Source organism: Callithrix jacchus, chromosome 22 (assembly GCF_049354715.1).
Source record: "Callithrix jacchus isolate 240 chromosome 22, calJac240_pri, whole genome shotgun sequence".
Lineage (NCBI taxonomy): Eukaryota > Metazoa > Chordata > Mammalia > Primates > Cebidae > Callithrix > Callithrix jacchus.
In genome coordinates, this window is record NC_133523.1 from 48,240,087 (window position 1) to 48,266,292 (window position 26,206).

Below are 26,206 nucleotides of genomic sequence, written 5' to 3' on the forward strand. Positions count from 1 at the left end.
ACTCTCTGGGACCCTGGGCTCTCTTCTCCTCCAAGGATGCAGCCTTCAGTCTTGAGGGCTCGGGGTCCAGGGCTAGGCACCCCCACCCCAAACCCAAACTAGTGACAAGACAGGGTCGCTGGGAGTCTGCCTGCTGACTGTAAAGGGACAGTTACCTAAAGGGTTTGATCATAGTCCCTACTGTGCCATTGACCCTCCTCTAGGCCCTGGGTAAGACCCAAAGCCTTACTGAACCTGTTTTTCCAAATCTCACGTGTGTGCCTGTGGTAAGGGGACCTCAACAACGAGTGGCGAAGAGAGTTGTGGGAATGAGCCGGACACGGTGCAGAATCCCAGGTCCACCTCTCCCTAGCTGTGTGACGTTGAGCAGCAGAGTCCCCACCCCTTGCCCGAACCCCAGTTTCCCTCGCCGATGAAACACGGCATGGTCCAGGCTCCAAGAGAATTGTGTCAGTTAAGAGCCCGCACTGAGTGCCCAGCCCTCGGAGGCTCAATCATCAACTTTGTCCCCTCCTGCGGGCTTATTTTTGGAGGGGAGGAGGCTGATACTCTGTTATTCTAAAAATAGTGTTTATTATTTTTAAAATGCGTCATGCAAAATACACAGTCATGGCAGAAATTCTGAAAAATACGGGCAATCATAAACATTAAACATCACCCACAATCCCAGAGACAGTCATTGTCAACATTTTGGCGTATCGGGGTCCGCGGTGGCTCCGGCCAGATGTCGTGGCGCTTGTGGAGGCGAGGCCATGAGTTCAAGGCCAACCTGAGCAACCTTAAAAGCTCTCATTGATTAACAGCAACAACAAAAAAAAACATTTTGGCGTTTTTCCCCTTAGGATTTTTTTTTTTTTTTTGAGATGGAGTCTCACTCTGTCGCCCAGGTTGAGTGCAGTGGTACGATCTCGGCTCACCACAACCTCTGCCTCCCAGGTTCAAGTGTTTCTCCTGCCTCAGTCTCCTGAGTAGCTGGGATTACAGGTGCACAACACCACACCCATCTAATTTTTTTGTTATTTTTAGTAGAGACAGGGTTTCACCACGTTAGTCGGGCTGGTCTTGAACTCTTGACCTTCTGATCCGCCTGGGATCCCCAAGGTGCCGGAATTACAGGCATGAGCCGCCGTGCCCAGCCCCCGTTAGGATTTTTTTAAGTCCATGTGTGGAAAGAATTGGATGGCACCTGCAGTGGTTTTGTAGCTGTTTCATGTCAGGAGATTGCTTTTGCTTCTTTGAGACGAGGTTTTGCCAAGTCTCGCAGGCTTGTCTCGAACTCCTGGACTTACGCGATCCACCCGCTTTGTCCTCCCAAAGGTGCTAGGACTACAGGTGTGAGCCACCGTGCCCAGCCAATGTCAGGACATCTTTCTATGTCCAAAGCAGGCCTCTCTCCCTAGCTTCCCTGAACGACAGCCCGTGCTCCGGGTGACTGGCTGGAAGTCCCCCTGCGGTGCGCCATGAGGCTTAGCCCTCACTGGTGGCCGTCGAGATTGTTTCGTTTGCTATGGTGAACACAGTCACAGCGAACCATCTGGAGCTTGCCGCTTTGTCCAACACGGGTACTGTTAATCACGGTGACCTTCTAGAACCTTCCATTCAATATTTATGGGTCGGGCGTGGTGGCACACACCTGTAATCCCAGCACTTTAGGAGGCCGAGGCAGGAGGATCACCTGAGGTCAGGAGTTCAACCAGCCTGGCCAACGTGGTGAAACCCTGTCTCTACTAAAAATACAAAATAAAATAAAATAGCCAGGTGTGGTGGCGGATGCCTGTGATCTCAGCTACTCGGGAGGCTGAGATGGGGGAATTGCTTGAACTTGGGAGGAGGAGTTTGCACTGAGCTGAAATTGCCCCACTGCATCCCAGGCTGGCCAACAGAGGCCGGGCATGGCTCACCCCTGTAATCCTAACAAAAAGACCTCTGCAGTTTGGGGGCCTGGGTGAGGCTCAGACCCTGCCTCCACAGAGCTATCTGGGTGACCGACCGTCTCCCCTCCCTGCCCTGACCACTCACCTCCACCTGCCCCGCCCCAGGGACCCCAGCATCCAGCCTCAGCTCCCACGCAAATCTTCCTCAAGTGGGTATGAAATTTAATTCCCTGTTCTCTGTCTCGCAAAGGTTTGTCACATTTTGTACAAAACCCCAGGCTTCCCTCCCCACCCCACAACATGAAAAGTAATTGTCTAAATAAATAATATATATTCCTGCCCAGGCCTAGAAGGGGAGGAGCCAGGACAGAAGTCTGTGGACAGACTTCTTGGAGACCCAAGAATCTGGAACCCCAGTTCCCTCCTCCTTGGGGACCCAGGAGTCCACCTGCCTCCCATCCCCCCCGAAATAAATAAGTATAAATAAGGCACAGATGCCCCCCAGGTCTCACGGAAGGACTGTCTCTAACTAGGGGGAGATAATGGTGGGGGATGACCTGGCTGTTAGGCCCCCAGTACTGAAATAAATAAATAAATAAGATCTGGCTTTGGAAGGACGGTGGTGGCTCTGGGCCCCAAGTCACAGCCGGGTCTTCAGCAGCAGCAGCCCCCGAACAGCCCAGTCAAGTGTCAGGTGCAGCCCCCCCAAGATGGCGTGGGCGGCCCTGATGCCCCCCCAGGCTGAGGAAGGGGGTGCCAGTGGGGGGGCCGGCGGGTCTGGGGGTGGCTGCGGCAGGGCCAGGCGGGACATCTGTGGGGAGAAGAGAGAAGGTGAGCGACAGGGAGAGGGTGCAGTGGGGGTGCAGGGCAGGGGCTATTTGGAACTGCCACTGAACTGGGGTGGGGGACGTCCAGGCTGCACGTTCCCAGGGGGCCTGTGGTGCGTGGGTTGAAGTGGTTAGGCTGAGAGCTCTTCAGGGTGTGCGATTCAGAGGCTGGGGTCCAGATGGGCTTTGAGAGCTGGGTGTGTAGAGTCAGGGCTGGCGTCTTGGTCTGGGTGAGGGATAGGGCCGGAGCTGTTCGCGTTGCCAGGGCTGGAATCTTAGAGCTGGGTTTTTATCATTGGTGTTTTTTAACAATTTTAAGAGATGGGGTCTTGCTATGTCGCCCTGGCTGTCTCAAACTCATGGCTGCAAGAGCCCCTTCTGCCTTGGCCTCCCACACCTTGGGGTTAAGGAGTGAGCCGCTGCGCCCGGCCAGAACTGGGGTTTTAGAGACAGTGTCTGGGGTTTGGGGGGCCCTGGGTTCAAGTTCAGGAAGTCATGGGTGAGGGCTGGAGTCTCAGAGCTAGAAGGTGGAATTCGAGATCCAAGGTCTTTGGAGTTGGGAACCAGGGTTTGAAGTCCTCTGGTCTCAGGGCCTTGCGCCTGGCTTTGGAAGTGAGGGTCTTGGGGTCGTACAGGCGCAGGCTCAGGATCTGAGGCCTCAGGGTTTTGGATCTTGGGAGTGAGACACGGGGCCTCAGGGCTCGGGGTCTAAGTCCTTGAGGTCTTGGGTTGTAGAGCCAGGCTCCCAAGGCTGGCTTTGGGTCACGGTCTTTGTCTCAGGGTCTGGATCTAGGGTCTTTAAAGTGTCAGGATCGCAGGGCTGGAGCCTGGGTCTCAGGGTCTGGAGGCCCATGATTTTCTTCTTTGTTGTTAGTTTTTTGGTTTCTTTTGAGACGGAGTTTCACTCTTGTTGCCCAGGCTGAAGTGCAATGGCGCGATCTCAGCTCACTGCAGCTTCCACCTCCCGGGTTCAAGCGATTCTCCTGCCTCAGCCTCCGGAATAGCTGGGATTACAGGTGCCCACCACCACGCCCAGCTAATTTTGTATTTTTAGTAGAGATGGTGTTTCGCCATGTTGCTCTGGCTGGTCTCAAACTCTTGACCTCAGGCGAAGCACCCACCTCGGTCTCCCAAAGTGCTGGAATTACAGGCGTCAGACACAGCGCCTGGCCAGGTCCACGGTTTTCAGTGTCATGGGACCAGGGTCTCCAAATCTTGAGGTGAGAATTTGAATTCTCAACTCTTTGGGCTTCAGGGTGGGGTATTGGGTCTTAGGGACTGGGATTTTGGGACTTTGAGGTCATGGACAATGGAGTCTCAGGGTATTAGGGTGAGGATTTGGAGTGTCTGGGCAGGATTTGGGGGTCTAGGGTCTCAAGGTCTCAGGGGCTCAGGATCTTGGGGATGTACAGTCAGGATCTCAGAGCATGGGGTGCTGCATTTAGGTATGGGGTCTCAGGCTTCAAGGACTCAGGCCACAGGTTCTTGGCACCAGGGGCTGGGGTCTGGGGTGTCAGGTCTTGGAGCCAGGACATACCAGGAGCTGCAGCCGGCGCAGCAGCCGGTCCAGCCGAGCCTGCAGGGTGCCCAGCTCGGGCTCCAGGGTCTTCAGGGAAGAGCCGCCCGCCCGGCGCAGCCACTGCACGTGCCGCAGGTAGGACAGCAGGTCTGCTCGCAGCCGTGTCAGCACGCCCGGGAGCTGGGGACACAACATTGGCCGTGACCGCTGTGGCCCCATCCTCCTGCCCCCTTTGTCGCCTGCCTCTCGCCTCGTCTTGGCCCCACCCACTCCCGCCCTTACCTGCAGAGCTCCCAGCGCCCCCGCGCTCATGGCCAGGGTGGGCAGGGAATCCAGGTTGTGGTCCCCGTCAGCTGGGAATTTGTCCCTCTGGCGGGGAAAAAAAGCTGTGAGGGGCCCCTGCCCAGCCTCTGGGCTCCCTCCACCCCCAACACCAGGTCCCACACTCGTCCCCTCCCTGACTCTGCCACTTGAGAGCCCAGAACCCCTCCAGGTGGCCTGCCCGAAGATCACTCGCAGTTCCTCTCTGCCTCTCACTCCGGTGCTGGCCCCAGCCCAGCCTCTCCTACCAGCTGTGCAGCCAGCTGCCGTGTGTCCGCCAGGAGGGAGCGGGTCAGGAGCACGGTGCTGTCCAGTTCGGCCCGAGGGTCTGGGGAAGCTCGAGGGGGGCCAGGTGGCGGCCCAGGGGCAACAGCTGTATCTGGCCACAGGCTGAGCACAACCACGACCAGGTGGCAAACACCTGGGGGCAGGATGAGGCAGAGAGCTCAGGTCGGACCCCTGGTCTGAGAGAGGAGGGGCTGGGCCTGGACACCGGGTCTGAGGGAGGAGGGCCACGGGTCTGGACTCCTGGGTCTGAGGGAGGAGGGCCTGGGGGTCTGGACTCCTGGGTCTGAGGGAGGAGGGTCTGGGGGTCCTGGACTCCTGGGTCTGAGGGAGGAGGGCCACAGGTCTGGACTCCTGGGTCTGAGGGAGGAGGGCCACGGGTCTGGACTCCTGGGTCTGAGGGAGGAGGGCCGGGGGTCTGGACTCCTGGGGTCTGAGGGAGGTGGACTGGGGCCTGGACTCCTGGGTCTGAGGGAGGAGGGCCGGGGGTCTGGACTCCTGGGGTCTGAGGGAGGTGGACTGGGGTCTGGACTCCTGGGTCTGAGGGAGGTGGACTGGGGTCTGGACTCCTGGGTCTGAGAGAGGAGGGCCGTGGGTCTGGACTCCTGGGTCAGAGGGAGGAGGGCCGGGGGTCTGGACTCCTGGGTCTGAGGGAGGTGGACTGGGGTCTGGACTCCTGGGTCTGAGGGAGGTGGACTGGGGTCTGGACTCTGGGTCTGAGGGAGGTGGACTGGGATCTGGACTCTGGGTCTGAGGGAGGAGGGTCTGGGGGTCCTGGACTCCTGGGTCTGAGGGAGGAGGGCCGGGGGTCTGGACTCCTGGGTCTGAGGGAGGCGGACTGGGGCCTGGACTCCTGGGTCTGAGGGAGGCAGACTGGGGCCTGGACTCCTGGGTCTGAGGGAGGCGGACTGGGGCCTGGACTCCTGGGTCTGAGGGAGGTGGACTGGGGCCTGGACTCCTGGGTCTGAGGGAGGTGGACTGGGGTCTGGACTTCTGGGTCTGAGGGAGGTGGACTGGGGTCTGGACTTCTGGGTCTGAGGGAGGTGGACTGGGGTCTGGACTTCTGGGTCTGAGGGGGGTGGACTGGGGCCTGGACTCTGGGTCTGAGGGGGGTGGACTGGGGTCTGGACTCCTGGGTCTGAGGGAGGTGGACTGGGGTCTGGACTTCTGGGTCTGAGGGAGGTGGACTGGGGCCTGGACTCTGGGTCTGAGGGAGGTGGACTGGGGTCTGGACTCCTGGGTCTGAGGGAGGTGGACTGGGGTCTGGACTCTGGGTCTGAGGGAGGTGGACTGGGGTCTGGACTCTGGGTCTGAGGGAGGTGGACTGGGGTCTGGACTCTGGGTCTGAGGGAGGTGGACTGGGGCCTGGACTTCTGGGTCTGAGGGAGGTGGACTGGGGCCTGGACTCCTGGGTCTGAGGGAGGTGGACTGGGGTCTGGACTCCTGGGTCTGAGGGAGGTGGACTGGGGCCTGGACTCCTGGGTCTGAGGGAGGTGGACTGGGGTCTGGACTCTGGGTCTGAGGGAGGTGGACTGGGGCCTGGACTCCTGGGTCTGAGGGAGGTGGACTGGGGTCTGGACTCTGGGTCTGAGGGAGGTGGACTGGGGCCTGGACTCCTGGGTCTGAGGGAGGTGGACTGGGGTCTGGACTCTGGGTCTGAGGGAGGTGGACTGGGGCCTGGACTCCTGGGTCTGAGGGAGGTGGACTGGGGTCTGGACTCTGGGTCTGAGGGAGGTGGACTGGGGCCTGGACTCCTGGGTCTGAGGGAGGTGGACTGGGGCCTGGACTCCTGGGTCTGAGGGAGGTGGACTGGGGTCTGGACTCTGGGTCTGAGGGAGGTGGACTGGGGTCTGGACTCTGGGTCTGAGGGAGGTGGACTGGGGTCTGGACTCCTGGGTCTGAGGGAGGTGGACTGGGGTCTGGACTCCTGGGTCTGAGGGAGGTGGACTGGGGCCTGGACTCCTGGGTCTGAGGGAGGTGGACTGGGGCCTGGACTCCTGGGTCTGAGGGAGGTGGACTGGGGTCTGGACTCTGGGTCTGAGGGAGGTGGACTGGGGCCTGGACTCCTGGGTCTGAGGGAGGTGGACTGGGGTCTGGACTCTGGGTCTGAGGGAGGTGGACTGGGGCCTGGACTCCTGGGTCTGAGGGAGGTGGACTGGGGTCTGGACTCTGGGTCTGAGGGAGGTGGACTGGGGCCTGGACTCCTGGGTCTGAGGGAGGTGGACTGGGGTCTGGACTCTGGGTCTGAGGGAGGTGGACTGGGGCCTGGACTCCTGGGTCTGAGTGAGGTGGACTGGGGTCTGGACTCCTGGGTCTGAGGGAGGTGGACTGGGGTCTGGACTCCTGGGTCTGAGGGAGGTGGACTGGGGTCTGGACTCCTGGGTCTGAGGGAGGTGGACTGGGGCCTGGACTCCTGGGTCTGAGGGAGGTGGACTGGGGTCTGGACTCTGGGTCTGAGGGAGGAGGGACTGGGGTCTGGACTCTGGGTCTGAGGGAGGTGGACTGGGGCCTGGACTCCTGGCCTTACGGAGGAGGGAGTGGAGGTCCTAAGTCCCAGGGTGGAACGCCCGCGGGCAGGTCGCAGGGCCGGGCGGGCTTCCCTCTTCCCGCCTGGCTCTGGCTGCCCCGCCCGTCGGAGCAGACGCGGCCCGGGGCGGGTAGACGGGCCGGGCGTCTCCCGTCCGCCCCCGGACGCCGGAATCTGGGCCCTGGGGCGGGGCATGGGGGGGAGGCACAGGCCAGAACCTGCCCCCTCCCCGGGCCGCGGGAGCCGGAGCTGGCTGGGAGCAGGGGAAGGAGACGGAGGCCACGACGGAGCCCCGGAGCCCTCCCGCAGGAGACCCTCGGCCGCGCTCCCGGGAGCCCCTCCGGGTGGGCCGCGGAAGGCCAGGCCGCAGCGCACCTGGGCGGAGAGGGGACAGCGCCGCGGCCCCGGCCCGGCCACCCGCGGGAGCGCGAGACCTGGCGGCTGGCGGCGCGGGGGGCGCGGGGGCGCGGGGGTCCGGGGCTCGCTCCACGCGGCCCACCCCGGCAGCCCCGCCCACCCGGCCTCCCGCCAGCCAATCAGCGCCCCCCGGCCGCCCGCGCCGCGCACACCCCCAGCCCGCCCCCCGCCCCGCCAGCCGTCGGTCTGTCCGCCCGTCGGTCGGCCGCCTCTGCCGGGCTCTCCCCGCTTTCCGCCCCCGCGCAGTCTCTCTCCCAGGCTTGCTCTGTTCTCCGCGAACCCTGCCTCAGTTTCCCCCCGTAGCCTCTCTGCCGGGACCCCGCGGAGGCCGGGTCTCCCGGTCCCCTGGGGCCTGGGCCGTTGGGATCACCCGCTCCTGGCACGGGTCCCTCCGTCCCTGGCCCTGCCCGGTCTCGGGGCCCTGTGTGGCCTTCCCTCCCGCGGCGAGTCTGATTGGCTGCCTCCATCCGCGCCTGTCTGTGTCTCTCTGTGCCCATCTTCTCTCGGCCTCCTGTCTCCCAATCTGCTCTCCTGCCCTTCTCTGACTCCCCGCTGCCTCTCCCGGGGTCCCTCTCCGTGCCACTCGGCCGGGTCTGCCCCCACCTCCGCCGTGGGTCCCTCTCTCCCTGCCTCCCTGTCCCCTCCACCCACCCCATGAACCAACTTACAGTTCATGTCCCCACAGCGCCAGGGGTTCCCCAGGTCAGGGCCAGGGAACCGGGGGCCTTTAACCCTTCCCTGTCCGCTGCCGGGGGAGCCCCAGGGGTCAGCTGGGCCTCGGCCTGGGGAGGGGAGGCATGTGCCCGAGAGCAGCAGGGCCGCCGCAGTGAGGGAGTGTGGACGCCTGGGGGGTTATATAGGGGGCTGGGGCGGGCGGGCGGGGGGCAGGCGGCAGAGGAGGGCGGCCTGACACATCCTGACTCACCCTCCCTGCCTGCCTTTTCCATTCAGACGGAGCGGCTGCCTTGCCGGGCTCACGCCGCCACGCTCAGAGGAGGGCACGGAAGGAAAAGTTGGAAAAGTTGAAAAGGGAAAGGGGGGGGTGGTCGGAGAGGGGCTGGTGAGGTCATTGGCGTCCCCTCCCTCCACCTCCACGGGCCTGAGCAGACACTCAGGCTCAGGCGCTGGGGCCCGACTGTGGGTGGGGGTCCAGCTGGACCAGGACTGGCAGACAGGGATGGGGAGGCAGGAGAATAGAAAGGCGGAGCGAGGCCGGACGGGAGAGAGGATAGGGGCCTGGAGAGATGGAGGCAGGAGGAAAAGGAGAGACACACACAGAGTGAGGGAGACACAGACAGAGTCAGGGAGATGGAAATACGCAGAGATGGAGGCAGCCAGGGAGACACACCAGAGAAGCAGACAGGAGCACAGGGCCCGCCCTGCAGACACAGGGAGAGGTTCTGGGAGTCAGAGATCAGAGCGCGATGAAGACAGCGGAGGGACTTGGGGGAGACCCAGGGAGACGCCGAGGGGAAAGGAACACAAACACCAAGCCTCTGAGAGAGAGGACGCAGCCACCAAAGAAAGGCACCAGGTGAACAGAGACATGGGACAGAGAGGCCCCAGGGACAGAGATGGAGAGATAGAGAGACAGAGATGCTGAGACGTTCGGGACTCAGCAGTGGGGGCAGACAGTAAAAGCTTTCCTCGTTTTGGTTTTTTTGAGACAGAGTCTCACTCTGTTGCCCAGGCTGGGGTCCAGTGGAATGATCTCTGCTCCCTACAACCTCCACGTCCTGAGTTCAAGTGATTCTCCTGCCTCAGCCTCCTGAGTAGCTGGGACTACAGGTGCCCACCACCACACCCGGCTCATTTTGTATTTTTAGTAGAGATGGGGTTTTGCCATGTTGCCCAGGCTGGTCTCCAACTCCTGAGCTCAGGTCATCCGCCTGTCTTGGCGTCCCAAAGTGCTGGGTTACAGGTGCGAGCCACCGCAGCTGCCAGAAAAGCCTTTCTCAGAGGGGCAGGTGGAGCCAGGAAGAAGGGAGAGAGAGGGAGACTGGGGACCTAGAGAAAGAGGCGCTGAGACACTCCATACAGGCGGGACCTCGATTCGAGACTCTCCCCGTCTGTGCCTCAGTTTCCTCATCTGTGAAGGGGGGAAATGAGCACCCCCATCCCCCTAAAGGCCCCGATGAGGTTAAAGTGGGCGCATTCACGTGAGGCACGAGGTCGGCGCTCCGTCAGCGCTAACCGTCATTATTCTCCTCGTTCATTTTATGAACACATCAGGGACACAGAGAAAAAGATGTTGCCTTTGAGAGGACCGGGGCGATGAGGGAGAGGCGGGACCAAGATGGGGCAAGGTGGGATGGCGGGGACACTGAGACCACATCCCAGAGCCCTGGACGCCGATGCACAGGGGTGGAGGTGGCAGAGGTGTGCACAGGGAGGGGACCCACAGGCCGGGGCGGAGGCAGCCATGCCCACCGGGGCACACAGTGGGCTAGCACCAGGTATGGGGCAGAGGAGACCTGGGATTCACAGCAGAGCAAGTGAGGGGCAGAGACGCCAAACCACGTCTTCAAGAGCCCCCAGACCTAGATGGGAGGGAAGGACAGGATCGGACTGAGAGCTCAGAGGTGGTGGGGGACTCTGAGGCTCCGTGCAGACCTCCTTATGCCAGCCTCCGAGACGGTGCCCGGCTGTTGGTGGGCTCCCCCTCCCACTCCAGCACCACTGGAGGGGCAACTGCTCAGGTCCCCAAGGAGGTGAGGTCACAGCCCCCCCATGGTGGGAATGACCTCATCGCTCAGGTAAGAGCTCTTACTCTCCCTCTCTGGCCTGTCACAGCCACCCCTTTCAGGGCCCCCCAGGGCCCTCCCTTGCACCGGCTCCCGCTGGGACCCAGGCCTCTGACCACTGGGTCTCCGCCCCTCAGGGGGCCTGCTTCCGGCTGAGTCAGTGTGGGGGGCCCAAGGCTGCGTCAGTGAGGGGAGAGCTGACGTAGCCCCCCCAGACCGGCAGGGCCAGCCAAGGTGACTCAGGCCACCAGTTTGGGGGATGGACTAGCCCGAGGGGATAGGGGACTGGCCCGGGGCCAGCTGGGGAGCAAGAGCAGGGTTCCGGTAATGTCAGCCCCGTTTCCACAGGGACCAGAGCCCATACCCCAGTCCCTCCTACCTGAGACCCCAGAGTCCAGGCCCCCAGCCCCTCCTCCCTCGGACCCCGGAGTCCAGGCCCCAGCCCCTCCCCCTTCGGACCCAGGGGTCCAGGCCCTATTTCTAGTTGAGGAAAGGCAGCAGAGAATCTTGTGGCCCTCTACACTTTGGGGAGCATGTGTGGGAAAGGTCATGGGTCTGGGACAAGTCTGGGGTCCCGGCTGCTGCCAGTTTCCTGTCTCGCCTTGCTCTGCAGCCCGGCGTTGCGGGCTCAGACTGCATCCCCAAAGTGTGGCATCGGAGGTAGACGGGGCCTGTTCAGAGCAGCGTGGCTGGGAGTTATTGGCAATCCCGGGGTCTGCCCAGGCTAGGGTGGGACACGTTGGGTTACTCTGTGGAAACCAGAGAAGGAGAGAGAGAGAGAGACAGAGCGAGAGATGAAGATCAGAAGGGACCCAGAGGCAGGACCGGGGAATCCCAAAATAAAATGACAGATGACAGAGACAAACAGCGGGAGAGGTAGGGACAGCAAAGGCCCCGGGAGGCAGCCAGGGCAGCGGAGCCCGTGCGAGCTAGAGACCAGCTTAGAGACGCGGAAGGACCCAGACCCCGGGGTGACCACAGACACTGTGGAGAAGCCGAGGGGACGTGGGGGACGGCCAGTGATTCCTGGCTCCTGCGAGAGCCCCGGGGGGAAGCGGAGCCGGCAGGGTGTGAGGTCAGCTGGTCCCAGGCTGTGTGTGTGTCCGTCTGTCAATCCCTGGGGGGTCCTGTCTGGCCTCTGGGGGGTGACTGGGCAGGCTGGCCACAGAGGCTGCCCAAACCTGTCATTAGCGGTGAGGGCCGTGACGGCGGGGGCCTCCCCAGTCCCAAGCCGCGGTCCAGGGCCAGGCGGCCCCGCCCCCCCACCCCCTCTTTGATCCCTGAGGAATCCCGGGAAGTGGGTCCAGATGATGTTGACACAGGAAACGGTCAGCAGCTGCCCAACCTCAGCTCCACAACCCCTCTGACCCCCACCCCCGGCCCCCTGCAGGGCCCCCTCTAACCTGTGTCATCTCTGACGGAGGCAGCCCGGGCCCACTCAGCACCCACCAGGATGTTTACAGGAGAGATGGGTAAGACAGGGAGTCACCCCATGGGGCTTCCTGAGAAATGGGGTCTGGCTCTTGGACCATCACATTCAGGCCCCCAGCCCCTCACCCCTCAGACACAGGAGTCCAGACCCCCAGCCCCTCTTCCCTCAGACCCAGGAGTCCAGACCCCCAGCCCCTCCTCCCTCAGACCCAGGAGTCCAGACCCCCAGCCCCTCTTCCCTCAGACCCAGGAGTCCAGACCCCCAGCCCCTCCTCCCTCAGACCCAGGAGTCCAGACTCCCAGCCCCTCCTCCCTCAGACCCAGGAGTCCAGACCCCCAGCCCCTCCTCCCTCAGACCTAGGAGTCCAGACCCTCAGACCCAGGAGTCCAGACCCCAGCCCCTCTTCCCTCAGACCCAGGAGTCAAGAACCCCAGCTCCTCTTCCCTCAGACCCAGGAGTCCAGACCCCAGCCCCTCTTCCCTCAGACCCAGGATCCAGCCCCAGCCCTTCATCCTCCAGGCCCAGAAGTCTGGGATCCCCCATAGCACTCCTCCCTCAGACCAAGGAGTCAGGCCCCAGCTCCTTCTCCCTCAGACCCAGGAGTCCAGGCCCCCAGGCCCTCCTCCCTCAGACCCAATTCTGGCTCCCAGCTGCATCCTTCAGACCTGGGAGTCAAGCCTCAGCCCTTCCTCCCTCAGACCCAGCAGTCCAGACCCCCAGCTCCTCCTCCCTCAGACCCAGCAGTCCAGAACCCCAGCTCCTCCTCCCTCAGACCCAGGAGTCCAGTCCCAGCCCCTCCTCCCTCAGACCCAGGAGTCCAGGCCCCCAGCCCCTCCTCCCTCAGACCCAGGAGTCCACGCCCAGCCCCTCCTCCCTCAGACCCAGCAGTCCAGAACCCCAGCCCCTCCTCCCTCAGACCCAGCAGTCCAGAACCCCAGCCCCTCCTTCCTCAGACCCAGGAGTGCAGAACCCCAGCCCCTCCTCCCTCAGACCCAGGAGTCCAGTCCCAGCCTCTCCTCCCTCAGACCCAGCAGTCCAGCACCCCAGCCCCTCCACCCTCAGACCCAGGAGTCCAGTCCTAGCTCCTCCTCCCTCAGACCCAGGAGTCCAGATCCCCAGCCCCTCCGCCCTCAGACCCAGGAGTCCAGATCCCCAGCTCCTCCTCCCTCGGACCCAGGGGTCCAGGCCCCAGCTCCTCCTCCCTCGGACCCAGGGGTCCAGGCCCCAGCTCCTCCTCCCTCAGACCCAGCGGTCCAGTCCCAGCCCCTCCTCCCTCAGACCCAGCAGTCCAGAACCCCAGTCCCTCCTTCCTCAGACCCAGCAGTCCAGAACCCCAGCCTCTCCTCCCTCAGACCTAGGAGTCCAGGCCCCCAGCCCCTCCTCCCTCAGACCCAGGGGTCCAGGCCCCAGCCCCTCCTCCCTCAGACCCAGGAGTCCAGGCCCCCAGCCCCTCCTCCCTCAGACCCAGGGGTCCAGGCCCCAGCTCCTCCTCCCTCAGACCCAGCAGTCCAGAACCCCAGTCCCTCCTTCCTCAGACCCAGCAGTCCAGAACCCCAGCCTCTCCTCCCTCAGACCTAGGAGTCCAGGCCCCCAGCCCCTCCTCCCTCAGACCCAGGAGTCCAGTGCCCCCAGCTCCTCCTCCCTCAGACCCAGGGGTCAAGGCCCCAGCCCCTCCTCCCTCAGACCCAGGAGTCCAGGCCCCCAGCCCCTCCTCCCTCAGACCCAGCAGTCCAGTGCCCACAGCCCCTCCTCCCTCAGACCCAGGAGTCCAGTCCCAGCCCCTTCTACCTCTAGTGCAGGTGTCTGGGTTTCCAACTCCCTTTTCCCTCGGACCCAGGAGTTCTAGCTCAGTGACAGTCCCAGGGGAGCGGAGACTCCCTCGTCACTGTGCTGTGAAGCTGAGTGGATGAGTTGGGGTGCACTAGGGATTACGGTCCCAACCCAGCCCCCCAGTCCCGCTTCCTCTTGTTGGAAGCCAAGTTTCCTCCCAGTCACCTCCGGGGAAATCATGGGGAAGCTTCAGGATCTCCACTTGCCTGACTCCCTCCCTCCACCTTCTAATCTCTGTTCATAGGAGAGAAACTGAGATCCAGGAAGGAAATGGGGGCTCCCTGCCCAGGGGCCACTGTCACAGCCTCCGAGCAGCTCCAGCCCGCCAGGCCCTCAAATCTCAGCAGGGGCCCATGTGGCCTGTCCCTTTCCTTTTTTTTTTTTCTTTTTTGGACACAGTCTGTCTCCTTCACCCAGGCTGGAGTGCAGTGGCCTGATCTCGGCTCTCTGCAACCTCCGCCTCCTGCGTTCAAGTGATTCTCCTGCCTTGGCCTCCCGAGTAGCTGGGATTACAGGCATGTAACCACCATACCAGGCTAAATTTTGTGGTTTTGGTAGAGAAGGGGGTTTCACTATGTTGGCCAGGATGGTCTTGAACTCCTGACCTCAGGTGATCCGCCTGCCTCAGCCTCCCAAAGTGCTGTCATTACAGGTGTGAGCCACTGCACCCGGCCCTGAGAAACGTTCCCTAGACAGCAGGGCTGGTGTGCCTGAGATCAAAAGCCTCTCTCAGGACCCCTGGACCGGGAGAGCCTGACTCAGGCTCCAGCCTCCATTGTCTCACCTCCTCCCAGTCTCCTTGTTACTGGGGGGGGGACCCTCCCCAACAATGGGGCTCAGTGATGGGTCTGCGTCTCCTTCCCCTGGTTGCTAAGGCCAGAGACTCCCTAGCAACAGAGTCTCCTGGGCCTTTGGGCCACCCGAATCCACCTTCTCAGGCATTCGTTTCCTAAGGAAAGGAATCCCTAGCAACTTCTCCCAGTTTCCCACCCCTCAGGGCACCCTGGGTGATGTGGCCCCAGACCCCCACACACTTCCAGACTTCTCTTTCCGGCCAAAAGTTGCCAAGGAGGCTCTTTTTTTTTTTTTTTTTTTTTTCTTTTTGAGATGGAGTCTCGCTCTGTCGCCCAGGCTGGAGTGCAGTGGCAAAATCTCGGCTGTGATGATCATGCCTCAGCCTCCTGAGTAGCTGGGACTGTAGGTGCCAGCCACCATGCTCAGCTAACTTTTGTACTTTTTATTTTTCTTTCTTTCTTTTTTTTTTTTTGAGACGGAGTTTCACTCTTGTTACCCAGGCTGGAGTGCAATGGCGCGATCTCGGCTCACCGCAACCTCCGCCTCCTGGGTTCAGGCAATTCTCCTGCCTCAGCCTCCCGAGTAGCTGGGATTACAGGCATGCGCCACCATGCCCAGCTAATTTTTTGTAATTTTTAGTAGAGACGGGGTTTCACCATGTTGACCAGGATGGTCTCGATCTGTTGACCTCGTGATCCACCCGCCTCGGCCTCCCAAAGTGCTGGGGTTACAGGCTTGAGCCACCGCGCCCGGCCAATTTTTGTACTTTTAATAGACAGGGTTTCACCACGTTGGCCAGGCTGGTCTTGAACTCCTGACCTCAAGTGATCGCCTCACCTCAGCCTCCCAAAGTGTTGGGATTACAGGCATGAGCCACTGCTCCCGACCTGCCAAGAGGCTCTTCTAAACCTGAGACGCCCCACTCTTCCACCAAGTCCCTAAAGAGACCTGGACCAGGCATGGTCAGGCTGGTGTGAAGCCCCCACCCCCCATCCCCATTGCTTCCTGGACTCCCTAGCAACAGAACTCAGAATCCTGGAGCTGGGGGGCTGGGGGTCAGGCCAGTTGCTAGGGCGTGGTCCTGTGAGGCCTCTCCCCACAGCAGCCCAGAGGTCTGGGGAGGCAACATGTTGGGCTCTGGGATCCCCGCTCTGGGCCTGCTTCTGCTGCTGCAGGGCTCAGCAGGTGAGGGCGGGATCGGAGGAGGGCTCTGAGGAGGGCGCCCGGCCCCACAGCCCAACACTGCCCTTTCTCTCGCAGACGGGAATGCAATCCAGGGATTCTTCTATCCATGGAGTGAGCAGAGAATGAAATCCTGGGTCGTCCAGGGAGGAAAGCCCAGATCAGACCCCTGGGTCTGAGGGAGGAGGGGCTGGGGCCTGGACCCCCGGGTCTGAGGGAGGAGGGGCTGGGGCCTGGACCCCCGGGTCTGAGGGAGGAGGGGCTGGGACCTGGACCCCCGGGTCTGAGGGAGGAGGGGCTGGGACCTGGACCCCCGGGTCTGAGGGAGGAGGGGCTGGGACCTGGGCCCCCGGGTCTGAGGGAGGAGGGGCTGGGACCTGGACCCCCGGGTCTGAGGGAGGAGGGGCTGGGGCTTGGACCCCCGGGTCTGAGGGAGGAGGGGCTGGGGCCTGGACCCCTGGGTCTGAGGGAGGAGGGGCTGGGGCCTGGACCCCTGGGTCTGAGGGAGGAGGGGCTGGGGCCTGGACTCCTGGGTCTGAGGGAGGAGGGGCTGGGGCCTGGACCCCTGGGCCCTGCACAGAGTAAGCACCAGGAAGGCAGCCTGGCAGCGTGGCCTTGGCGTCCCATGTCTGAGGCCTTTGAGGCGGGGCGCTGTGAAGAAGCCAGCACTGGTGGTTGGTCCCCAGGCTGTGAGGGTGATGTGTGGGATCGGGAGAGCTGTGGGGGCCAGGCGGCCATCGAGAGCCCCAACCTCTGCTTGCGCCTACGGTGCTGCTATCGCGATGGGGTCTGCTACTACCAGCGTCCAGATGGTGAGGGCCCCGGGTCCCCACTCCCTGGAGGGTGGGTCTGGCGCAGGAGCCCTGGGTCTTAACCCTGCCTCCCTTGTCCAGAAAACATGCGGAGGAAGCACATGTGGGTGCTGGGCTGGACGTGCGGCGGCCTCCTCTTCTTGAGCTGCAGCATCTGCTTGTTCTGGTGAGTGGGCCTGGGCTGGGGTGGGCGCCTGCATCCCCAGGAAGCCAGGAGGGGGCTGGGGGCCTGAGTGGTTTGCTCTCTGCAGGTGGGCCAGGCGCCGGGACCTGCTGCACACTCCCAGGTTCCTGGCGGGTAGGTGTGACCTGTCCCGGAGGGTCTCGCTGCTCTCCAAGGAACGAGGGAGCAAGAAGAGATCTGCCGGGTTCTCCATGGTCAAAGAGGGCAAGGACACGGAGAGGGGCACCGAGGGGGAAGAGACAGAAGAGGACGAGGAGACGGAGGGCATGGAAGATGAAGATTAGGGGTGTCCCCAGGGGAGAGCTCAATACAGATACGGTGTGTGGACGTGTGGTCTCTTCTCTGAGAGCCGTGGGGAGCAGAGGCACGGTGCACACCGAGGTGGGGGTACAGGTGGGGGCTGCAGGGGGCTTGGGGATGGGAGCTCAGGGGGCCCAGGCTGTGGCCATGGGGGGACCCTGGAATGAGAGAGGTCTGGGAGGTAAGTAGGGGGCATCTGAGCTGGGCTCATGGGGGTGTCCTGGGCTGTGCTCACGGGGGCACTGGACTGGCGGGGCAGAGGTGTGTGAGGGCTGGAAGGAGGGTCTGAAATGGGGTGATTGGGGGCATGTGGGGGTGGCGGGGGCTAAGGCATGCCTGGACTGGCGGGGAGGGGCATGGCACAGCTGGGGAAACATCCCCCGCAGTCTCCTGCCACATGAAGTGCCCTTGCCCCCACCCTGGATGCACCTAGATGACCATGGGCGGCTCTCCATCAGTAACTGAGCTTGGTGAGGCAAGAGGTGGGGGTTCCAGGTACAGGGCGCCTCCTTGAAGGGCAGGGGCCTCCCCCATGGATGACAAAGCCAGCTCCCAGCTCCGAGTGGCCAGGGGCAATTTTCCTGGAGGTGCTATGGTCCAGGACTCACCCTCCCCATCCCTCCGTCTCCCTGCACCAAGTTACCCTTCAATAGTGTTTCCCCAGTAAATATCTCACAAATCCAATTTGCCTCTGTGTCTGTCTCTCAGAGAATCCAAACTCACCCAGGGAGGTCTGGGTAGATTAGAGGGCTCTGGGCTGAGAGCCTTACCCCCACCCCCTCCCCGGTTCCCTCTGAGAAGGGGCAGCATAAGCTTGGGCTCCTGTATCCCCGGGGCTCTCGGGCTCCCCAGGGCAGGGGCAGCCTCACCTCGGGTGTGGCCAGGCCCACCTGGGCTCTAGAAGGAAGCAGGCCACCTCGTCTCCGTTCCCACCCCAGCAGGTCCCTCTCCAAGACAGACAGGCAGTGCTGAGCGAATCTGTTTTTTATCCAGGTGAGGAGGGAGGGGGGCAGGGGGCGTCCTGCCGATGTAGGGGCAGCTGCACATCTCATTCTGGTCCCGACAGCTGGGGCCAAGGGGTTGCTGTGGGAGGGAAGGTGGAGTGAGTGACTGCTCAGGAACCCCTCCTGTCCCTTCCGCCCGCCCTTGCCCCTCACACACTTGCTCCGTCATCCCCGCATGCCCTTATTTGCTGAGTGTGTGCCTGTGTGTGTGCCTTTTACCCACTGGAATCCATGGGTAGAAGACAGGGAATGTGAGCCAGGGACAGGCAGGGGGGAGACGCAGAAGGAGAGAGGGGGAGAGGCAGAAGAGAGGGAGAGACACAGAAGAGATGGGGAGACGCAGAAGGAGAGAGGGGGAGAGGCAGAAGAGAGGGAGAGACACAGAAGAGATGGGGAGACGCAGAAGAAGAGGAGACGCAGAGATGCAGAAGGGGAAAGAGAGGCACAGCGACAAAGAGAGACCTGGAAGACAGAGATGAAGAGACGAAGAGGGAGAGACGGCGACAGGCGGACGCAGAGAACACAGAGGTAGGCTGGGCACAGTGGCCCTCATTTCAGACCCGCGCTTGAGCACTTCGGCTGCAGGCAGGAGGATCACTTGAGCCCAGGAGTTTGACACGAGCCTGGGTAACATGCGGAGACCCTGTGTCTGGTACCTGTAGCCCCAGCTCCTTGGGAGGCTGAGGTGGGAGGATGGCTTCAGTCCAGGAGATCGAGGCTGCAGTGAGCCATGATTGGCTCATTGGACGACAGAGCGATGGGGATGGCTCTGCTCTGCTGCTCACGGTGGTCTCGAGGTTGTGGGGGCTACCAGAGCTAGAATCCGTGTGTTCCTCTGCTGAAGTGCAGGTTCTCTGCCCTTCACGTGCCAGAGACTGCTCGCTCTCCCCAATAAGGGGGAGTTCTGGGTTTGAACAGGCTCATTTTCCCTGTAAGTGGGGCCTATGTTCAAGTCGGCGTGGTCCGTCTTTGGTGGAGCCTCCAAGAGTGAGGCCTGTGCAGCTGTGTTAGACGTTTAAGCTACGGAAAGGATTTTCTTTTTATTTTTTTGAGATGGAGTCTTGCTCTGTTGCTCAAGCTGGAGTGCAGTGGTGTGATCTTGGTTCACTGCAACTTCCATCTCCCAGGTCCGTCAGCCGCCACCATGCCCAGTTAAATTTTGTATTTTTAGTAGAGATGGGATTTGCCATGTTTGCCAGATTGGTCTCTAATTCCTGACCTTAGGTTATCCACCTGCCTCAGCCTCCCAAGTGCTGGGATTACGACCGTGCCTGGCCTCATAAAGGATTTTCTTTTTTTTCTTTTTCTTTTCTTTTCTTTTTTTTTTTTTTTGAGATGGGTCTCATTCCATTGCCCAGTGGCGTGATCTTGGCTCATTGCAGGCTCCGCCTCCCAGGTTCAAGATATTCTTCCACCTCGGTCTCCCAAAGTGCTGGGATTACGGGTGAGAGCCACCGTGCCCAGCCAGGATTTTCAGAGGTGAGAGCCACCCTGCCCAGCCAGGATTTTCAGAGGTGAGAGCCACCCTGCCCAGCCAGGATTTTCAGAGGTGAGAGCCACCCTGCCCAGCCAGGATTTTCAGAGGTGAGAGCCACCCTGCCCAGCCAGGATTTTCAGAGGTGAGAGCCACCCTGCCCAGCCAGGATTTTCAGAGGTGAGAGCCACCCTGCCCAGCCAGGATTTTCAGAGGTGAGAGCCACCCTGCCCAGCCAGGATTTTCAGAGGTGAGAGTGACTGCAGGTGCTCAGTCAGGATTTTCAGAGGTGAGAGTGACTGCAGGTGCTCAGTCAGGATTTTCAGAGGTGAGAGTGACTGCAGGTGCTCAGTCAGGATTTTCAGAGGTGAGAGTGACTGCAGGTGCTCAGTCAGGATTTTCAGAGGTGAGAGCCACCGTGCCCAGTCAGGATTTTCAGAGGTGAGAGCCACCGTGCCCAGCCAGGATTTTCAGAGGTGAGAGCCACCGTGCCCAGCCAGGATTTTCAGAGGTGAGAGCCACCCTGCCCAGCCAGGATTTTCAGAGGTGAGAGTGACTGCAGGTGCTCAGTCAGGATTTTCAGAGGTGAGAGTGACTGCAGGTGCTCAGTCAGGATTTTCAGAGGTGAGAGTGACTGCAGGTGCTCAGTCAGGATTTTCAGAGGTGAGAACCACCGTGCTCAGTCAGGATTTTCAGAGGTGAGAGCCACCCTGCCCAGCCAGGATTTTCAGAGGTGAGAGCCACCCTGCCCAGCCAGGATTTTCAGAGGTGAGAGCCACCGTGCCCAGCCAGGATTTTCAGAGGTGAGAGCCACCGTGCCCAGCCAGGATTTTCAGAGGTGAGAGCCACCCTGCCCAGCCAGGATTTTCAGAGGTGAGAGTGACTGCAGGTGCTCAGTCAGGATTTTCAGAGGTGAGAGTGACTGCAGGTGCTCAGTCAGGATTTTCAGAGGTGCGAGTGACTGCAGGTGCTCAGTCAGGATTTTCAGAGGTGAGAGTGACTGCAGGTGCTCAGCCAGGATTTTCAGAGGTGAGAGTGACTGCAGGTGCTCAGTCAGGATTTTCAGAGGTGAGAGTGACTGCAGGTGCTCAGTCAGGATTTTCAGAGGTGAGAGTGACTGCAGGTGCTCAGTCAGGATTTTCAGAGGGGAGAGTGACTGCAGGTGCCCAGCCAGGATTTTCAGAGGTGAGAGCCACCGTGCCCAGCCAGGATTTTCAGAGGTGAGAGCCACCCTGCCCAGCCAGGATTTTCAGAGGTGAGAGTGACTGCAGGTGCTCAGTCAGGATTTTCAGAGGTGAGAGTGACTGCAGGTGCTCAGTCAGGATTTTCAGAGGTGAGAGTGACTGCAGGTGCCCAGCCAGGATTTTCAGAGGTGAGAGCCACCCTGCCCAGCCAGGATTTTCAGAGGTGAGAGTGACTGCAGGTGCTCAGTCAGGATTTTCAGAGGTGAGAGTGACTGCAGGTGCTCAGTCAGGATTTTCAGAGGTGAGAGTGACTGCAGGTGCTCAGTCAGGATTTTCAGAGGTGAGAACCACCGTGCTCAGTCAGGATTTTCAGAGGTGAGAGCCACCCTGCCCAGCCAGGATTTTCAGAGGTGAGAGCCACCCTGCCCAGCCAGGATTTTCAGAGGTGAGAGCCACCGTGCCCAGCCAGGATTTTCAGAGGTGAGAGCCACCGTGCCCAGCCAGGATTTTCAGAGGTGAGAGCCACCCTGCCCAGCCAGGATTTTCAGAGGTGAGAGTGACTGCAGGTGCTCAGTCAGGATTTTCAGAGGTGAGAGTGACTGCAGGTGCTCAGTCAGGATTTTCAGAGGTGCGAGTGACTGCAGGTGCTCAGTCAGGATTTTCAGAGGTGAGAGTGACTGCAGGTGCTCAGCCAGGATTTTCAGAGGTGAGAGTGACTGCAGGTGCTCAGTCAGGATTTTCAGAGGTGAGAGTGACTGCAGGTGCTCAGTCAGGATTTTCAGAGGTGAGAGTGACTGCAGGTGCTCAGTCAGGATTTTCAGAGGGGAGAGTGACTGCAGGTGCCCAGCCAGGATTTTCAGAGGTGAGAGCCACCGTGCCCAGCCAGGATTTTCAGAGGTGAGAGCCACCCTGCCCAGCCAGGATTTTCAGAGGTGAGAGTGACTGCAGGTGCTCAGTCAGGATTTTCAGAGGTGAGAGTGACTGCAGGTGCTCAGTCAGGATTTTCAGAGGTGAGAGTGACTGCAGGTGCCCAGCCAGGATTTTCAGAGGTGAGAGCCACCGTGCCCAGCCAGGATTTTCAGAGGTGAGAGCCACCCTGCCCAGCCAGGATTTTCAGAGGTGAGAGTGACTGCAGGTGCTCAGTCAGGATTTTCAGAGGTGAGAGCCACCGTGCTCAGCCAGGATTTTCAAAAGTGAGAGCCACCGTGCTCAGCCAGGATTTTCAGAGGTGAGAGCCACCGTGCCCAGTCAGGATTTTCAGAGGTGAGAGTGACTGCAGGTGCTCAGTCAGGATTTTCAGAGGTGAGAGCCACCGTGCTCAGCCAGGATTTTCAGAGGTGAGAGCCACCGTGCTCAGCCAGGATTTTCAAAAGTGAGAGCCACCGTGCTCAGCCAGGATTTTCAGAGGTGAGAGCCACCGTGCCCAGTCAGGATTTTCAGAGGTGAGAGTGACTGCAGGTGCTCAGTCAGGATTTTCAGAGGTGAGAGCCACCGTGCCCAGCCAGGATTTTCAGAGGTGAGAGTGACTGCAGGTGCTCAGTCAGGATTTTCAGAGGTGAGAGCCACCGTGCCCAGCCAGGATTTTCAGAGGTGAGAGTGACTGCTTGCAGGTGCTCACTGTTGCGTTTCGTGCCAAGCTCCATGTCAGCTCAGGCTTCACCCGAGCAAGTGGTCGTTCATGCTCTTGTACCCCAGCCCCTGTACTGAACCACGGCACGTAGAATATGATTGGGGCCACTATTTCCTCAAATCTCACTAAGAATAATATATAACTGGTAACCTTCTGGATGCATAGGAGAAAAGTTAATTCTTTACATAGAAAGTCCTAGGATAGGAAGGCTTAATCCTTTTACCAAACCCCTATTTGAGAGATGGATTCAGTCACCCATCCATCCATATTCCAATAAATGCATTCATCCACTCATCTGTGTACCTATCAATCAGCCCCAACGATCCATCCAACCTCCCATTCACCCATCTACCTGTCCAGAGCATGCACAGAGGCTGGGCAAACCCCGACTGTCTATGGATAGTCCTATGGACCAGCCAAGGCCCCTTGCCCCAAGGAGTTCCCAGGTGTAACCGCAAGGTAAGGTGCCCCAGGGCGGTGACACAGGCACCCTCATTTCTTTTGTTCACGAGGAGTCTCTGAGGCCTGCCTCCCCAGCACCATGCTGCATGGTGAAGCCAAGGACACAGAGAAATATCAGGCAAGGCTCCCTCCCCAGTCATATCCATTCATGGTTCATCCACCAATCCACCACCTAACCACATCTACCCACTAAACAACCCATCCAACCATCAGTTCAATCACATCTCTGCATCAGCCAACCCATTCATTCACCCATCCACCCACCCATCCATCTGTTCATTCACCCATCCATCCATCAAACAATTCATCCATCCATGCACCCATCCATCTACCCATCCATCCACCCACCCATCCATCCATTCACCCATCCATCAAACAGTTCATCCATCCATCCATCCACCCATCCATCTACCCATCCACTCACCCACCCATCTACCCATCCATCTACCCATCCATCCACCCAACCATCTACCCATCCACCCACCCACCCACCCATCTGTCCATTCACCCATCCATCAAACAATTCATCCATCCATCCACCCACCCACCCACCCACCCATCTACCCATCCACCCAACCATCTACCCATCCACCCACCCACCCACCCATCTGTCCATTCACCCATCCATCAAACAATTCATCCATCCATCCACCCACCCACCCACCCACCCATCTACCCATCCACCCACCCACCCATCCATCCATCCATCCACCCATCCACCCATTCACCCATCCATCCATCCATCCATCCACCCATCCATCCATCCATCCACCCATCCACCCATTCACCCATTCACCCATCCATCCATCCACCCATCCACCCATTCACCCATCCATTCATCCATCCATCTTTCCACCTTCCTACCCAACCACCAACCTTTCCCGATTTCACCCTTTTTGCTGGGCAATGCTAGGAATGAGGGCACCAGGAATCTAGGTCTTACCCTCAAGGTACTCCCTGTCAGGTGGGAGAGACTACCAACACAGACCCAGCAGACAGCCATACACGCAGCAAGAGGAGTCACTCAGACAATATGAAGATCTAGAGAAAGTCAGAGAAATTGAGTTGGATCTTAAACACGTGAGAAGTTTCCTGGGTGGAGTGGAGACAGCCAAGGGCACTCCTGGTATAGAGAAGAGCAGGAACAGGGACCAACTGGTCATCTGTGGACTGAGAGACATCATTACTACGGAGAGGCAGGAGAAATGGGGACAACATGTGGGGGCTCCACAGCCCAGTGAGTGCTTCAGTTTAACCAAAGGTGGAGAGGGAGCCACAGCAGGTCTTTGAGCAGAGGCAGCAAGCTGGAGAGGTGTGTTTAGTAAAGAGCTAGAAGGTAGAGGGGAAAGGGGGGTGAATGTGCGGTGGCTTCACTTCTTCTGCCTCGGTTGGTCTCTCTTACTCCTCCTCTCCTAGGACTACGGGTCAGGAGAATCCCAGATCCTCCACCTCTGTGCTGTGTGGCTTTGGGTAAAAGTGGCGCCTTTCTGTGCTTCGGTTTCCTCCACTGCAGAACGGAGATGGTAACAGTACTGACCTCAGAGACCCAGTTACATGGAGAGGATTAAACGGGGTCTGGGCCAGGCTGGATGGCTCACACCTGTAATCCCAGCACTTTGGGAGGCCAAGGAGAGCAGATCCCATGAGCTCAGGAGTTTGAGACTAGCCTGGCCAATATGGGAAAACCCTGTCTCTACGAAAAATACAAAAATTAGCCTGGCAAGGTGGTGCACGCCTGTAGTCCCAGCTACTTGGGAGGGTGAGGTGGGAGGATTGCTTGAGCCTAGGAGGTCGAGGCTGCGGTGAGCCAAAATCACGCCACTGCTCTCCAGCCTGGGTGACAGTGAGAGACCCTGTCTCAAAACAACCCCAGACAACAACAAAACCAAACCAAAACGAAACCAAAAAAAAAAAAAAAAAGCGGGGGGGCCTGGTGCACCTGGAGGCTGGAGCGAGTGTGGATCTCCCCGTGGGGGGCCTGTGACTCGGCCGCCACACTTCCCACCTCACCTCCAGGGCGGGGTCTCACAGCCTCCCCCCTGTCTGCACCTGTGCCTGCTGTCTGCGGTTCTCGGCCAGTCTCCCCATCCGGTCTCCACCAGGCCCTGGGGCTCTATCTCCCCAAGGCCGCCCTCCGTCTCCATCTGTCCAACGCTTCCCGTCTGTCTCCGTTCCCCACGTCCCTCCCTCGGGCCCTGCGTCTCCCCCGCCGCCCCGCCGGCCTGCCCCTCACCTGGGCCTCACTCGCTGCCCGCGCCCGCCGCCCCAGGCCCGGCCTCGAGCGTGGCTAGCTGCAGGCGCACGCGGCGGGAGCCGGCGGCGGGCGGTGGGGGCGCACGGGTGGCTCGGCGCGCTCTCCGGGAGCCGGGCGTGGGGCGCGGGCCGGCGGCGGCGGGCGCCGACCAGCGGCGGGAGAGCTTGCGCGCCAGGCGGGCGAGCGCAGAGGGCCGCAGGCCGTAGTCGCGCTCCAGCTCCTGGCGCGAGATCTCGATGTTGCCCGTGTACCAGAGGATCCAGCCCAGCAGGCTCAGGAACACCAGCAGCGCGCCCGAGTAGATGAGCAGGTCCCCGAAGTCGCGGCCGCGCACCTGCAGCTGCGCGAACACGCCGGTCAGCAGCGCCGCCATGCCCGCCACGTCCAGCGCCACGGCCAACAGCAGCGCCATCCGGCAGCGGCCCAGGCCGGTCGCGGGTGCGGGCGCGGCTGCTGGCGCGGACGGTGCACTCAGCGGGAGTCCCTGCGAGGCGCACACCGCTGGCGCCGCCGCCATGGCCCTGCACCGCCGCCGCCGGCGCCGGGAGAGAGCGTTCTGGGGTGCGGCCCGGCCCGGGGCGGGGTCAGGGGACAGCGCCAGGTGTGCCAAGTTCCCGCCTGGTCACCTGAGCTGGGCTGGGCGCAAACCGACCCGTCCGGGGTTGCGCCGGTCGTGGTTTCCGGGCAGGGGCTGTTGCTCAGAGGCCTGCGCTGGGGTAGCCAGGCGCACAGCCACGGGTGGCTCAGGGCCCGTGCCACTCAGGGAGGTCACACATGGCCAAAAATCAGGGCATTTTAGTGGTGGCAGCGTGGGACACTCGGAGCCGGGCGTGGCGTTGTTAATGCTCAGTTTCCGCCTCCCGTAGCCTGTGCAGATCAGACAAGGCCCCTAGACCTCAAGGATATCTGGGACGCAAAAACCAGTAGTCGGGGTGATCTAAGCGGGGAAGCTCGAAGTGGGGGTTCGCTGCGCGCGTGTCTTCTGGGGTCTCCTGTGTGTCCAGCGAATGAAGCCAAGGGCACAAAGAAGGACCCATTAGGTCCAGAGCGCACCCGTGGAGGAGGCTGGGCAAACCCCGACTGTCTATGGATAGATAGTCCTATGGACCAGACGAGGGACCTGCCCCAAGGAGTTCCCAGGCGGAACCG

General features: G+C 60.9%; 3 protein-coding genes across 8 annotated transcripts; 1 reads left to right on the forward strand and 2 right to left on the reverse strand.

Moving 5' to 3' along the window:
- Nucleotides 1–558: 558 nt before the first annotated feature.
- Nucleotides 559–18,135, reverse strand: IL11 (interleukin 11). The gene is made up of 5 exons (XM_035287470.3): nt 14,382–18,135; nt 4,790–4,962; nt 4,503–4,589; nt 4,239–4,400; nt 559–2,685 (listed from the first exon to the last, which is right to left on the reverse strand). The coding sequence occupies exons 3-5, from the start codon at nt 4,530–4,532 to the stop codon at nt 2,515–2,517; spliced, it is 363 nt and encodes a 120-aa protein (XP_035143361.1). The 5' UTR covers nt 4,533–4,589; nt 4,790–4,962; nt 14,382–18,135; the 3' UTR covers nt 559–2,514.
- On the forward strand, nt 7,947–17,033 carry TMEM190 (transmembrane protein 190). Of its 2 annotated transcripts, XM_035287464.3 has the most exons (6): nt 7,947–10,526; nt 11,905–11,986; nt 15,832–15,867; nt 16,440–16,565; nt 16,647–16,731; nt 16,817–17,033. In XM_035287464.3, the coding sequence occupies exons 2-6, from the start codon at nt 11,968–11,970 to the stop codon at nt 17,031–17,033; spliced, it is 483 nt and encodes a 160-aa protein (XP_035143355.2). In that variant the 5' UTR covers nt 7,947–10,526; nt 11,905–11,967. The 2 variants fall into 2 exon arrangements, with proteins under 2 accessions (XP_035143355.2, XP_002762546.3); XM_002762500.7 differs by lacking the exons at nt 7,947–10,526; nt 11,905–11,986 and adding an exon at nt 15,635–15,756.
- Nucleotides 18,019–25,615, reverse strand: TMEM238 (transmembrane protein 238). 5 transcript variants are annotated; one of them, XM_002762506.8, is made up of 2 exons: nt 25,037–25,615; nt 18,019–18,132 (listed from the first exon to the last, which is right to left on the reverse strand). In XM_002762506.8, the coding sequence occupies exon 1, from the start codon at nt 25,572–25,574 to the stop codon at nt 25,044–25,046; it is 531 nt and encodes a 176-aa protein (XP_002762552.3). In that variant the 5' UTR covers nt 25,575–25,615; the 3' UTR covers nt 18,019–18,132; nt 25,037–25,043. The 5 variants fall into 5 exon arrangements, with proteins under 5 accessions (XP_002762552.3, XP_035143354.3, XP_035143353.3 ...); XM_035287463.3 differs by lacking the exon at nt 18,019–18,132 and adding an exon at nt 23,519–23,844; XM_035287462.3 differs by lacking the exon at nt 18,019–18,132 and adding an exon at nt 23,519–23,973.
- Nucleotides 25,616–26,206: the final 591 nt, after the last annotated feature.